Genomic DNA, 14,920 nt, shown 5'->3' with positions numbered 1-14,920 from the left:
GGAGCCCAGAGGCGGATATAAGTTCCCGATAATATTTTAATTCTCGGGTTGCATGGAGGATTTATGATCGTTCATTATGTTATTAAACTATTAAATACATATACATAAAAATTGCAGAAAAGAAGAACATGAATGGACCAATAAGATTAGTTATAAAAACTAAAAACTGTGATTAGTCCAATTTTGTGCAACAGAGGGCCAAAATAATGTTATAAAGAAATGCAAAGGATGAAGAACAGTCAAGATATTTTTGAAGAATAACAAGGTGGATATTTACCTTACATTAGATATAGTATACAATCATAATAATTATATCAGTGTGGTGTTTAACATAAGAATAGAAAATGGAATAGAAATGAGAACTCAAAAATAAATTGTGCAATAAAAATGTACTCACAAAACAAAACATACAGTATCATTCCATTTATATAGAATTCAAAGCAGATAAAACTAAGCACTGTTTTATTTAGGAACACTTGCATAGGTAGCATAGTTATAAAGAGAAGCAGAAAATTACAATAGTCATCACCTCTCGGGGTGTCTGGCTTTGCCAGTGAGGCATTTCTAAGCCACTGACCGTGTTCTGTGGCTTAACTTGGATGAGGTTCACTTATCATTCTTTGAAATGTACATATGTTTTTATTTTCACAGTTTAAAAAAATGGGAATGAATTAACTGGTGCTAGAATATACCTGGTGCTAGAAAAATAATGTTTGCAAGCCAATCATCCATTTCCTGAGAAATAAAAGCAGCTATAGAGAATTCACTAACTTACGCCAAAAGGGAACACCCCGCCTTTCCCACATGTAAAATTGAAGCCAAGAAATTTAAAGTTTTTCTTTCTGAAAACAGTTCTGACTCACTTGGAAAAATCCTCCCAATATTAACACCACTGGGCTACCTTGTATCTTGGAAGGTACTAGGCTAAAAGATCAGAAGAGTGAAACTGATTGATTATCTTAAGGCTTGGTGTCCTGGCTGTTTCTACAGAAGGGCAGGGAAGTGTTTTCTTTGTACAAGTGCCAGAGAACATGCTGCCGATCATTTTGCAAAAAAATTAGACTGCATCAAAAACAGAAACACGGGGTACAAATGACATCTGAGCACGGCCCTCACCAAAACCACTGCTGAGTGGAAAAGGCCAAGAGACCAGGGGTAGACTGCAGTGTGAACTGAGAGCTCCACTTACAGCAGTCATCTGCAAGCTCATAGAAGAAAAGAGTGAGTCCAAAATTTTAGAGCAGGGTGGGACACACCCTAAGTTTGTTGATAGGGAAAACTGATGTCCAGCGACACTTCATGAATTACCCAAGATCATTATTAGTCAGGCAAACCCCAAACATGGTTCCAGTATACTTTCCAGCACATAATTCTGGAGACAGTTGCCAGCAGCAAAGCAAATGACAAACTCATTGGCACCACTGAGTTTTAATTCCCTTAGGGTAGCAATAAGAAATTTTCTAGAGAGAAACTTGACTTTATGGTACAATGGCTTAAGAGAGTAGGAAGCCAGAAACCTGCTGCTTCTGAAAACAAACTTCCTAAGAATTTCACAACTTCTGATTCTCGTTCTCAGAACCTAAGTGCCAATGTAGATGCGTTGTGTTCCTCTGAGTACAGGTTAGCAGAACTCTGTGACACATCACAAATGGATGTGTATGACACACAGGCTGAACAAATAGATGCATATTCTCAACAACGTGATCCCTACATAGAAATTATCTAAAACGTTGCCAACTTACCATAGCCATGAGTATGTGTTTCCTAAATATTAAAAAGCACATGTAAAGAATATTTTTAAAATACTAAAAAAACATCAATTAACATTTAAAACCACCACTTAAAACCCTTTACCTTGTGCATATCGTATGTGTACAGTTTTACAAATGGTCATTGTGTTTGATAATCTACTCTCGTTGAGTGATAAAAGTATTTCAACTTTCTAGTTTTCATACTTAAATTCAATGGCTGTTTATATTTGATGTATACGAGTTTATTCAGCTATGCTGAATAAAGGAATTCATTTATTTGCTATGAGTTTACAGCATGAATTTTAAGAATGACACATCTGAATCGTATTTTTTGGAAATGGTCAAGGAAAATGGTCTGCAAGATCAAGGAAAAACTATGATTTTCCACCCAGTGAATTTAGAAGGTATCTGAGGAGGAAGAGATTTGTCAAAATTCTTCAAATTAAAAGCCAAACAAGATCTGAGAAGCTAGGAGATGGAGCAGGCAAAACAAAGGGCGAAAGTCAAGAGCAGAGAAGAGCATAAATAGGAAAGGGACCAGTGGGTCCTGAAAAGAACTTCACTTTTCTAATGAACACTATTGTGTAGAAAGTTGAAGGAGTCAATGATGGTGACTCTTTTCTTTTAATTAATTATTTGTTTTTATTTTTGGCTGTGTTGGGTCTTCGTTGCTGCATGTGGGCTTTCTCTAGCTGGGGCGAGCAGGGGCTACTCTTCGTTGTGGTACGCGGGCTTCTCATTGCGGTGGCTTCTCTTGTTGCGGAACACGGGCTCTAGGTGCATGGGCTTCAGTAGTTGTGGCTCACCGGCTCTAGAGCACAGGGTCAGTAATTGTGGCACATGGGCTTAGTTGCTCCGCGGCACGTGGGATCTTCCCGGACCAGGGCTTGAACCCATGTCCCCTGCATTGGCAGGCAGATTCTTAACCACTCTGCCACCAGGGAAGCCCCAATGATGGTGACTCTTGAAGCAATTCAGGTTCCCTCCTTTTATGTATACTTTTGTCTGATAATTAACCATGTGTATAATAAAAAGCATACTGCTCCTTTTCCGTCTAGAATATTTACTTGGACTATATTTGAAATATAGGTAGCTAAAGACAAATAAAGGAATTACATGTTATCTTAACTGGAAAACACAATTCCTGGTTCTTGACTACCTGTGCTCTGCAAAAAGTAAAAGAAGGTTAGAATAGTCTATGCAAACTTTTAGTCCTGAATAAAATTATTCTTCCTAAAATTTCAGGCGTTGTTTATTGGACCTATGACAGGAGCAGATTATGTAACAATACGTTAGAATGAGTGTTTTCAATGATTATCTAATCCTTATCATCATAGGGAGAGCCAACAGTTTGAAGTCACTAACATTCACTTTTTTTTTTAAGTATGGTTGATTTCCAACTTTGTATTAGTTTCAGGTGTACAACATAGTGATTTGATATCTTCATAGATTATACTCCAATTAGTTATTATAAAATATTGGTAATAATCCCTGTGCAGTATGTTACATCTTTGTATATTATTTATTTTATACCTAGTAGTTTGTACCTCTTAATCCCCTCCCCTATCTTGGCCCTCCCCCCAGTCCTCTCGCCACAGGTAACCACTAGTTTGTTCTCTGTATCTATGAGTCTATTTTGTTACATTCATTTATTTGTTTTACTTTTTAGATTCCACATGTAAGCAGAAACATACAGTATTTGCCTTTGTCTGACTTACTTCACTAAGCATATGGGTATATATTCAAAGAAAATGAAAAGATATATGCATCCCAATGTTCATTATTTACAATAGCCAAAGTATAGAAGCAATCTAAGTATCCATCAAGGATGGATAAAGGAAATGTGATATATAGATATATGTGTATATACACACACGCAATGGAATATTACTCAGCCATAAAAAAGAATTAAATTTTGCCATTTGCAACAACATGGATGGACCTGAAGGGTATTATGCTTAGTGAAGTAAGTCAGACAAAGAAAAACAGATTCATTCTTAATTTCAACACCAAGTACTCATCATAAATATCATGTTACTGGCAAAATAATCATGATACATTACTATTATATTCCATAGACACTAATAATAATTAAGATGATGATATTGATGATAATGGTCACAGCTCATATTTTTGTAGTCCTTGATATTTTCAAGGATGCCCTGCATAGAAATTATCCTGTATCCTCATATGCAAATTAGTGCCGGCCTTAAGGTTAGGTGCCTGGACAATCATAGTTTTTATTCGGACAAGGGAAATTTAGTATGTCTACACAGAACTGTTGTAATAACCAATATTTCCATATCTTCTCACATTTCTGGAGCAAATGAAAAGAACATTCAAAACACATGAACACTGTATGACGTTGAGAGTCACTTCTCAGTCTTCCCACCTGAGCATAGTAATGATACGGTAAGGATAAAATGGAGCCTCATGGATCTAAGTTCCTAGGCTAGTGCTTGGCACCTAGTAGATAACAGACATCTGCGGAAGTTGATGCTTACTCAGAAGTTACAGCTGGAGCATATTTTAGGAAGGACTCTAGTGGCAAGTGGCAGAAATCCAGCATAAACTGACTTAAAAAGAAATTCATTGGTTCAGGTAACCAGCAGGTTGGAGGGGTGATACTGCGTTAGTAATGACTTGATCCCCAGTCTCCAGCAGTGTCAGCAAGAGACCACCTTTCTGCTGGCTCTGCTTTTTGTTCAAGCAGGCTCACTTCACACAGTTTGTGCTGCCCACCAGAAGCTCCAGGCTTTTACCTTCTGTGGGCCTCGTGATAATTCACTAAGTAATCATTCTAGCAGAAGATCTGGTGATGAGTCTTACTGATCAGGTCTGGCTCATCTTCTGAGCTGGGGTCAGCGAGGGGGAGAACTCTGCCCAGCCCACACGGATAGTTCTTCAGAGAAGAAGAGAGATTCTTTTACCAGAAGAGATGCTGGACAAGCAAAACAACAGATGTCTAGTGTACAGAAACTTTGTATACTTTTCTCCCGTGAATGAGGACTACATAGTGGGGATGGAAGAGATTTGGGAGTCAGGAAAATCATAATTTGGAATGTACCACTCTCCTGTGTGTTTATAGATACCGAGACTACCGTGACCCTCCTCATTCACTGGTGCCCTACGGCTACACACTGCAGTTCTGGCATGTCTTAGCAGCCCGACTGGCTTTTATCATTGTGTTCGAGGTAAGTTTTCTCAACCAACTCCTTTATTTCCTTTGACACAATGAAGTAACTAGAAGTAATACATGAATGTAAGTTATGAGAACTTTCAATATGATTATTTACGTCCAGAAGCAGGATAAGTAATACTATGTAATCTCTTTCTCTTCTTTTTCTTCTCCTTAAAGTACTTGAATTTTCTAAGAAATATTTGAAAGTCCAGGGTTGACTGTTAAAGAATAAGTCAGGAATCATTGGTCGTAAATTTATTTTTTTAGTTTTTTTTAATTTATTTATTTATTTTATTTTTATGGCTGCGTCTGGTCTTAGTTGTGGCGCGCAGGATCTTTGTTGAGGCATGCGGGATCTTTTGTTGCAGCGTGCGGGCTCTTCGTTGCTGTGCACGGGCTTCTCTCTAGTTCTGGCACACGGGCTCCAGAGCACATGAGCTCTGTAGTTTGTGGCACGCGGGCTCTCTAGTTGAGGTGTGCGAGCTCAGTAGTTGTGGCGTACAGGATTAGTTGCCCCACAGCATGTGGGGTCTTAGTTCCCCAGCCAGGGATCGAACCCGCGTTCCCTGCATTGGAAGGTGGATTCTTTACCACTGGACCACCAGGGAAGTCCCATTGGTCCTAAGTTTAATATTCTAGGGCTGCTGTTCTTAAAATTCAGGAAAATTGCAGTTTTTCCATCCCCACTCCCAGAGATTCTGATACATTATGTCTGCAATTTGTTTTTCACAGCCCTCCAAAATGCTTCTGATGTTTAAGGACAATGTTTGGAAAACACTGAACTGAGTGTTACAAGTGGTAGCCTCTGGTTATGCATCATCATGACATTACTTATAAAGTATAATCTGCCTAGTAATTGCCTGTATTATGTGTCAATAAAAATACACCATCTATTTTCTTTTAGTCTTTAAGAAAAGTGCTACTAAAAATAGTTTGCATTCCCATAACTATACCCATAAATGGAACTTTCATCTCTCTTGTTACATACTTATATTAAAGCCAGATTAATACAAGTAAAGGCTGCCTCTTGGCTCAGACTAGAAGTTTCCTATTCAGGCATACCTCGGAGATATTGTGGTTTTGGTTCCAGACCACTGCAATGAAGTATTTCACAATCTGTGAAGCATTTCAAAATATTTTCTTAAAATTTTCATAATAACACCCATTTTGTGGATGAGGAAACTGAGGCTCAGAGTGACTTATCCTCAGGTAAACAGATAGCTCTTAAGTGGTAAAAGTAGAGCTGGAATTCAAACCTGGACTTTCTGATTCCGCAGTATATTCTTCTGGCTCTCCTTTGCATTTTCTGGCCTTTGCTTCTCCGCCTTCTTTCCTGAGTCCTCTTCTCATTTCCTGTATGGTGCCATTACACCAAGTTCAGTCCTCACCTATCCCTGTGACTCTGTTTCCTCTCACACCCACCCCCTGGCCTTATTCCACTCCCCAGACACACCAGAGGCTCCACATCCCTGTTCTCGACCAGCTCCCAGCGCTCTTTCCGCTAAGGCTGCACAGTAAACCTGACTCTGTTGTATTCTCCCCTGTGTTTTTAGCACCTCGTGTTTTGTATAAAACACCTCATTTCATATCTGATCCCGGACCTCCCAAAAGATCTAAGGGATCGAATGAGAAGAGAGAAGTACTTGATTCAGGAGATGATGTATGAAGCAGAACTGGAGCGTCTTCAGAAGGAACGAAAAGAGAGGAAGAAAAATGGAAAAGCACACCACAACGAGTGGCCGTGACCAGGTCGGTGAGAAGTGTTTCACGGTCTGAGACCTCTCCTTGGCTGGGAGGGGCGCTTTCAACTCCCTGAATCAAAGCTTGCCATTGCTCTCCTGATAGGGGTGCAAATAAATCCTCTAGAAGCTTTCAAAACCAGCTTGTCTCTTACTAAAATTGCACATTTAACGTAACCTTCCCTTTGCACGCAACTCCTGCAACTCTTCTCTGTCTCCGTGTCACACTCTGGCCTGGCAGCCAAGGTCTTCATGAGTCGGCCTAGGTGGCCCCTGAAATAAACCCTCCTCCCCCTTCCACTCTAGCCTGGCTATTCTCTTTCATCAGAAAGAAGGGGCATGTTACCATGGGGATATTAAAGTCACTTTTTCATCTCACCCAAGACGGCCTTCCCTCCGTCACCCATTTATTGTTTCCTCCCAGGCTGATCCACGTCGGGCCACACCCGCTAAGGTTTCCTCAGACTCATCAGCCCACTGAGACTTACTCTTTATAAACACCTCTGGTTACTGCATCAATACCACATATTGATATTGATATGTGTTATTAATTTGTGATTTTCAAATAGTTATTAGGCTTCCCCAGCACAACTGTAAGCATCTTTAGGAAAGTCTCTAGGGACTGTAATTTATTCTTCCAGCTGGTTAGCACAGCGGTAAGTACTTGGCACCCATTAAATGCACATTTAATTAATAAAGGTTGGGTGCATTACGCTTAAAAACACTGTAAGAAACTTTCATGATGTTCCCACATATCAGAAAGTTCTTCTGAAACCTTCTCTCTGGCAAGGCAATTACTATCTGTGTGTCCTTGGACAAGTCACTTAACTTCTCTGTGCCTCAGTTTCTTCAGTGATAAGATAAGCCCTCAGTTTTTATCCTCTGTGAATCTAGTATTCCAGCATTTCTTTTGCCTTCCTTGCCTTCATTCCCCTCTCTCCACTTGTTTGGAGACTAACTTTGAAACGTTTTCCAAAATTTGGCCTCCAAAAGAAAAATGAGATATACAGGAAAAAACGTATGTTTTTCACTTTTCATATAGGTTACAATATAGCAGATATCTACAGAGATGTTTGTTGTTAAAATTAGCGAAGTTTTATCCTGCATTAAGAGTCCAGGAGGTTATTGTGAGTTGGGTATGAGGGTGGACTTGGAGGATATCACCTAGACCCCAGGCCACAGGGATAATATAATAGTATACAGATGTTGAATTGGTTCTGCCCTCAATTCCAAAGTAGGCCTTGGCTTCACTCAAGGCAAGAAATGTTTTGCTACTTAGTAATTTTGCCATTTTCCAGATCTGCCATTTGGCTATATGAGTTCAGGAAAATTACTTAATTTTTCTGAGCCTGCTTATTGGGTGGAACTAATTTGCAGCTCAAATAAGGTTATGAGTGTGAGACATTTACAAAACAAAATGCTATCAAATACTATATCGGATTTGCACTGCTATTAAGCGTTGCACTGTAGTCCAGCGGATCTAGATCCGGCTGTCCGTTCTCTATCTGTATGACCTGGGGTGGAACATTCCTGTGGATTCGGTCTCCACATCTTCAAGAGAAAAGGAGTTGGACTAGACAATACTTTAAGAGCCTATCTGGCTTTAACCTTCTGGGATTCTATCATTTGCTCCAAGCCCCTGGCCCCCTGCACCCATTCTGACCACCTTTTCTCTGGCTCTGGTCAGCTTTCAGAGGAGAAAGGCTGACTATCGGACGGCTTGAGTTGGGGTAGGAGGCACACATTATTAGTGAAGAGAACTGCTCCAGCGCCCAGAGACCAGCGTGCCACGGTAGACTGTCCTCACCTCGGGGCTGTGCCGGGCTACAGGGCCCTTCACACTTGAGAGCTCCTTCCAGCCTCAGCATTATGGGCTGGTTACTCCCCAAAGAGGACATCTGTGCATCTTGCTTGAAAGCATAGTCTTTCTGTCTCTATTTTCCCAACAGTTGGCAGGAAGTCACCTTCCTTCAGACTGCCTTTCTGACTCAGTCTGTTCATCTGTAAAGCAGGCACAGCAATGTTTATACCATACCTGACTTGGTTCGGGGTTACAGATTCTTCGAATGCCTTTGATTCACACTGAGTACAGACCATTGTACAGAATGTCCTTTAAGCCATCATGTGTACTTCGGATTTTAATACCTTTTTTTTTTTTCTTCTCCCAGGTAACAGTTCATTTGCAGGCCAAGGACCTGAATTCTGTTTACTTCTCCCAGCTGTGCAAAAGCACATTCCAGTGAATGACTAAAATGCAACCGCAGTGCATGTCGCCGAGGTCGGCAGTGACAAGGGGGGTCAGCACTCTTAAAGGACTGCCTGGGAAACCATGCTGCTGTGAAATCACATTGCAGCCCAGCACACAAATGCTATCCATCCATAGACCATTCTTGACCAAGCAAGCATGCACATCATGGGCAGTTACATTCTCAAGTTTTTAAAACCAAGGGGAACTTGTATACTGGGCCTGTTTTTCAGCCTGTTTGCTACCTTTTTTGCATTCTATCCCATGTGAATTTTACAGACACTGGGCTGAAAAGGGTATTTGGACACCTGGACACACATTCCTAGAATGTCACATGGTCCTAATTCCGTGTCACCAAACAACACAAACAAGACCCTGTTTACAACTTTTTCTTTCTTTTTTTTAATTTCAGATCTTTCTGAGGAGATTATATATGACATATCTATAGCTATGTGTATGGCCATAGATGTATTTCTGTGTGTACATATGTATAGTCATGTATTCTTACATATGTACATACAAATACAGAGATATATAAAAGTACATAGAACTTCCTTACTTGTAAATAGCCAAAAGGTACGGACATGAATGATGAATTTTCACATTTAAATAGTCATCAACATGAAGCCATGTTTAATGCTTGTATAATGTGATGCGATAAAATTCAAAATAAATTTATGCACATGGAATATTTTTAGCCGGGTCTTCTGAAATTCTGTTGTAGTTTCTTCTCACAGAATACGAGGAATCACAGAGTGGGGTCTTTAAAGAAAGTCTGTCACTCCCAAACACGCCTGAGAAATCACTTCATCCTTCAGAGAGACTACATTTTCCTTCCTAACCTACCTTTTCCATATTGCTTCCATTCTAACTTCTTAGAGAGGGTGCCGAGCCAACTCATGAGAAATCACTCAGAAGAGTTTGGAAAATGCCACTGATGCCCTTTGTTGAGGAAATGTGAACTATAACCAATGATATATATGATGCTTTTGATTACCCTGCCTGCTAGTATGCTCTGCTGATCCCAGCAAAGGGACTGTCTGTCTGGATGGGGGAAGCGGGGGCTGGTGGGGGAGTTTCCTTCTAAGCAATGCCTGTTGTTGTAATTACTCTTCTTCCAGAGATTGCAGAACCCGACTTTGAATTATGTTATCAGCTGGCCTGTGCCAGTCAGGGAAATGGGAATGCTCCCATTACCGCATCCATCAACACTGTCTCATTTTGGCTGCGGATTCCCAAGAACCTTAAATGTTTCCCTAGATGGGAACAGTTGGTCAGAGTGGCTTTGGGCAGGCTAGAACTTCAGCCATTTCGTAGTTTCTTTTTTAGGACTCCTTCTGACCTGATGTTCCTAGGAGTGAAATGCAGTTAACCCTTGAACACCACAGGTTTAAACTAGGAGGGTCCATTTATAAACAGATTTTTTTTTCAATAAATACGTAATACAGTACTACAGGACCTATGATTGGTTGAATCCATGAACCGTGGATATGGACGGCCAACTGTAAAGTTATATGCAGATTTCTGACTACACGGAGATTGGCACCCATAACCTCTGCACTCTTCAAAGGTCAACTGTACTAACCCTAGCAGAGCCTAAACTAAGGAGATGTATTTTATGGGAACTGAAGACAAGCGGCCATTGGCAGAGTTTTCTTTTCAATCATGGCTAAGAAGTCTGTGAAATATTTCACATCAGCCCTGGGGAAAGGAATTTCCAAGGAAAGTCTCAAAAGATGAAATACAAAGAGATGCTCCAGACAGACAAATTGCTCTACTGACCCAGTATTGTGACTTTTGCTTGTTATGCCTGAAGCTCTACCTCTAAGCATCATGAACCAATAGATCCTTGGATTTAATACATCCATAGCTTCTCTCCTACTCCTCGGAGCAGGAAGAGTGGCAGACGCAGGGGGAAGGAATGTGAACCCTCCTTGGGTTTGCAATGGGCCATGAACATTCAGAACTAGGTAGAGGACCACCCAACGCACTGGTCAGGATAAGGAAGTAAACATTTGTTAAGTATCGCTTTCTACCTGGTCTGAGTATAGACTGAACCTAAGACTCTGGCCGGAAATATCTTTTGCCCATGGAATTCTGCCTTTGCTATTGCCAGTGCCTCTGGCAATCACAATCCCCGATGCATTTCTAGCATATAATTCTTCTCTTTCCTCCCTTCCTCTCTGCCTCCCTTCATCTCTTTCTACCAGCACAGTGAATACACTCATTCATCTTCCCTGTTTTGGGTACAAGGAACACATAGTGAATATCTTAAGATGTGTTTAGGTTTGTAGAAGAGAAAGGCAAAGAAGGTTGTAAAGGGTAATTTCTGAGGGACTTTGTAAGAAATCAAGTGTTGGGAGTGACATCACCAAAATAGTGACATAGTGACTTTCTGACTTCCCTCCCTGTCCCAAGAAGAAAACTAACAACTATTCATGGATAAGACACACTTAGAAAATCCTAGAACATGGCGGTGAGGCTGAAGCACCTCCCCCGCACCACAGAGACCGAGACAGACAACAGTATGGAGGTTCCTTAAAAAGCTAAAAATAGGTTCCTTAAAAAACTAAAAATAGAGCTACCATGTGATCCAGCAATCCCACTCCTGGGCATGTATCCGGAGAAAAACATGGTTTGAAAGGATACATGCACCCCAATGTTCATTGCAGGGCTGTTTACAATAGCCAAGACATGGAAGCAACCTAAATGTCCATCAACAAAGGAATGGATAAAGATGATGTGGTACATATATATAATGGAATATTACTCAGCCATTAAAAAGAATGGAATAATGCCATGGACGGACCTGGAGATTATCATACTAAGTGAAGTAAGTCAGACAGAGAAAGACAAATACCTCATGATACAAATGAACTTATTTACAAACAGAAACAGACTCACAGAGAACAAACTAATGGTTACCAGGTGGGAAGGGTGGTGGGAAGGGATAGATTGGGAGTTTGGTACTGACATGTACACACTGCTGTATTTAAAATAGATAGCCAACAAGGACCTATTATATAGCAGCAGGGAAGTCTGCTCAGTATTCTATAATAACCTAAATGGGAAAAGACTTTGAAAAAGGATACATATATATGTATAACTGAATCACTTTGCTGTACACCTGAAACTAACACTGTTAATCAACTATACTCCAATATAAAATAAAAATTAAAAAAAAATCCTAGAACATAGGGGTGAGGCTGAAGCGCCTCCCCCACACCATAGAGACCAAGACAGGCGATATTAGAAGGTAGGAAGAATGGCTACATGCTGACCACATTACCCCTCCCCCAGGCCAGCACAGCATCACACTGAGAGGTCCTCCCGAGCCTAGGGTTCCTTTATTGGGAAATAAGACCCCAGGGTGAATATCTAGCCCCCACTGTGTTGTGGGTCGCTTCTTGGAAGCCCCCACTCTCGTCTCACCCCACAGAAATCGGGGGAAATCTATGGGGCTTGAGCACTGAGAATCTAATTATGATAAAGAAGCAGGTAGGGGCTTGCAACAACCAGCACTCGGATCTTGATGGACCAAGCTCCTACCCAGCAGTCCCAGTCAGAGGCTTTGCTCACCTGCAGAGCCACGACTAGGGAACTCAGTGGGGTGCAGGTCTGCCTGATTCGGGTCCTCAAATGAAGAACCTTGCTAGCCCTGGAGCCTGGTCTGCCCTACCCAGGCAGGGGAGCTGAGTCATAGCCCAGCCCACTGCTGAGTGCAGCTCCCAGCACCCCCTGACCAGAAAGCCTGGAAACTACATAGCTCAGGAATGCTTGAGCACAGAATCGCAGGCTGAGCTGAAAATCGCAAAGTCTGTGTCACCACAAGGCCAGGGCACTTGGAAAGAGCGGATCAGATTGAGTCAAGACCACAAACAGCGAGCCTTGCCAGGCCTGCAGGTGTCCAGGGCTCTGTCCGGGGAGGGAAACTAATTCATAGTCCCACCCACTACTGAGTGTAGCTCCTGGCCGCTCCTGACCAGAAAACCTGATCCAGAACACCTGAGAGCACGCTTGGAGCTGGCCTTCCCATTTCACCCAGGCAGAGGAGTTAAATCATCACTTTATCCACTGCTGACTGTAGCTCCTGGCCCACCTGACCAGAAAGCCTGGCCAAAACACCTGGAAGCTACATAGCTCAGCAACACTCAGAGAGTATGGCAGGCAGAGATGATTGACTGCAAAGCAAAGCCAGCAGCCCTTGCGTCAAGACCACAAAGAGCCTTGCCACCCTTGGAGACGATTCTCCTGCTCTATCTGGGCAGGGAAACTAATTGTTGCCTGCCCTTTGCTGAATACAGCATTCAGCTTGCCCAACCATAGCACACTGGAAACTGTGCAGCCCATCCAACAGCCTTGCATACAGTGGTACTTGAACAGAGAACACAACCCATGGCTTTTCTGTCTGCAGAGCAAAACCAGTGACCTTATCTGGCCATAGAAATCAGTGCACACTCTTGCCTGATTCAGACCCCCAAACGATGAGTTGTGCAGGCCCTGGAGCATGTCCTGCTGCCATACCAAGGCAGAGAAGCTAATCCACAGTTCTGCCTACTGCTGAGTATAGTACCCAGTTCCAACTATCTAGTAAGCCTGAACAGAGAACTCTGGTAACCATGGAGTCCATCCTACAACCTCACCTAAGTAGGGAACAGAGCCAGAATTCTTATCCAACTGCTTTCAGCCAGCAGTACCCACCCCAGACCCCAGTTTGGGCAGTGGGCTCACCTGAAAATACACCCTGATAGCAAGCCCCACCTGCCCAAAGTTATTACCAGCAAACATGTCCAGAAACCCAAACTGAGCCAAATGGTGAAGAACTGTCTGTATCAAAGAGAACCTATAAAGTCTGGAATTGGAGACCATTTACTAAAATGCACAGATGTCAACGTAAGGAATCAAGGATCAAAAAAAATCAGATAAACATGACACCGCCAAAGGACACAAATAAAGGTCTAATAATTGAACCTAAAGAAATGGAGATCTATGAATTGTCAAAGAATTCAAAATGATCCTCCTAAACAAATTTAGTGAACTATAAGAACACACAGCAGACAAGTAAACAATCAGGAAAACAATGCTAAACAAAACAAGAAGTTCAACAAAGAACAGAAACCATAAAAATAAAACAAATCCTAGAGCTAAAAATTACAGTGACTGAACTGAATAATTCAAAAGAGAGATTCAAAAACAGACTTCACCATGCAGAAGAAGGAATCAGTGATCTAGAAGACAGGACATTTGAAATTGTCCAGTCAGGGGAGCAAATAGAAAAAAGAGTGAAGAAAGAATATGTGACTTACAGGACACAATTAAAAGAAACAATAGTGGCATTATGGCAATTCCAGAACAAGAGAAAGAGACAGAAAGAGTATTTAAAGCAATAATGGCTAAAACCCCCCCAACCTGAGGAAAGAAACGGATGCCCAGATTCATGAGGCCCAAAAGTCCCCAAACAGGTGAACCCAAGGAGGGCTACACCATGACACATTATAATTAAGTTGTCAAAGTGAAAGACAAAAAGAATTTTGAAAGCAGTGAGAAAAAAGAGTGGAGCTACATACAAAAGAACCTTCATAAGACTATTGGCAGATTTCTCCACAGAAGCTTTGCAGGCCAGGAGAGAATGGGATGATATATTCAAAACATTGAAAGAAAAAAACTGTCAACCAAGAATTCTATACCTGGCAGAGCTGTCCTTCAGAAATGGATAAAGACCTTCCCAAACAAAAGCTGAGGGAGCTCATTAACACTAGAACTGCCTTACAAGAAATGCTAAAGGGAGTTCTTTATGTGGTGGTAAAAGGATGCTAATTAACATTACAAAAACACAAGAAGGTAGCATAAAACTCAGTGGTAATGTTAAATATAGTGTCAGACAAAGATTCTATAATATAGTAATGGTGGTGCATAACTTATTTACAACTCTAGTTTAAAAATTAAAAAACAAATGTAGTAGAAAATAACCACAACTACAATAATCTGTTATTGGATACACAAT

The 14,920-nt window shown here is 41.4% G+C and overlaps 1 protein-coding gene across 1 annotated transcript in view; it reads left to right on the top strand.

The window, feature by feature from the left end:
* ANO4 (anoctamin 4) overlaps positions 1–9,603 on the top strand; it is a 440,366-nt gene extending 430,763 nt beyond the window's left edge. The window contains exons 27-29 of the mRNA XM_073789215.1: positions 4,840–4,945; positions 6,486–6,681; positions 8,840–9,603. Of these exons, the coding sequence (XP_073645316.1) occupies positions 4,840–4,945; positions 6,486–6,677 (298 nt within the window). The 3' untranslated portion in view covers positions 6,678–6,681; positions 8,840–9,603. The remainder of the gene's footprint in view (positions 1–4,839; positions 4,946–6,485; positions 6,682–8,839) is intronic.
* The last annotated feature ends 5,317 nt before the right edge of the window (positions 9,604–14,920 follow it).

This window comes from Tursiops truncatus, chromosome 11 (assembly GCF_011762595.2).
Source record: "Tursiops truncatus isolate mTurTru1 chromosome 11, mTurTru1.mat.Y, whole genome shotgun sequence".
Taxonomy (NCBI): Eukaryota; Metazoa; Chordata; class Mammalia; order Artiodactyla; family Delphinidae; genus Tursiops; species Tursiops truncatus.
This window is presented reverse-complemented; position numbering and strand designations above follow the sequence as displayed.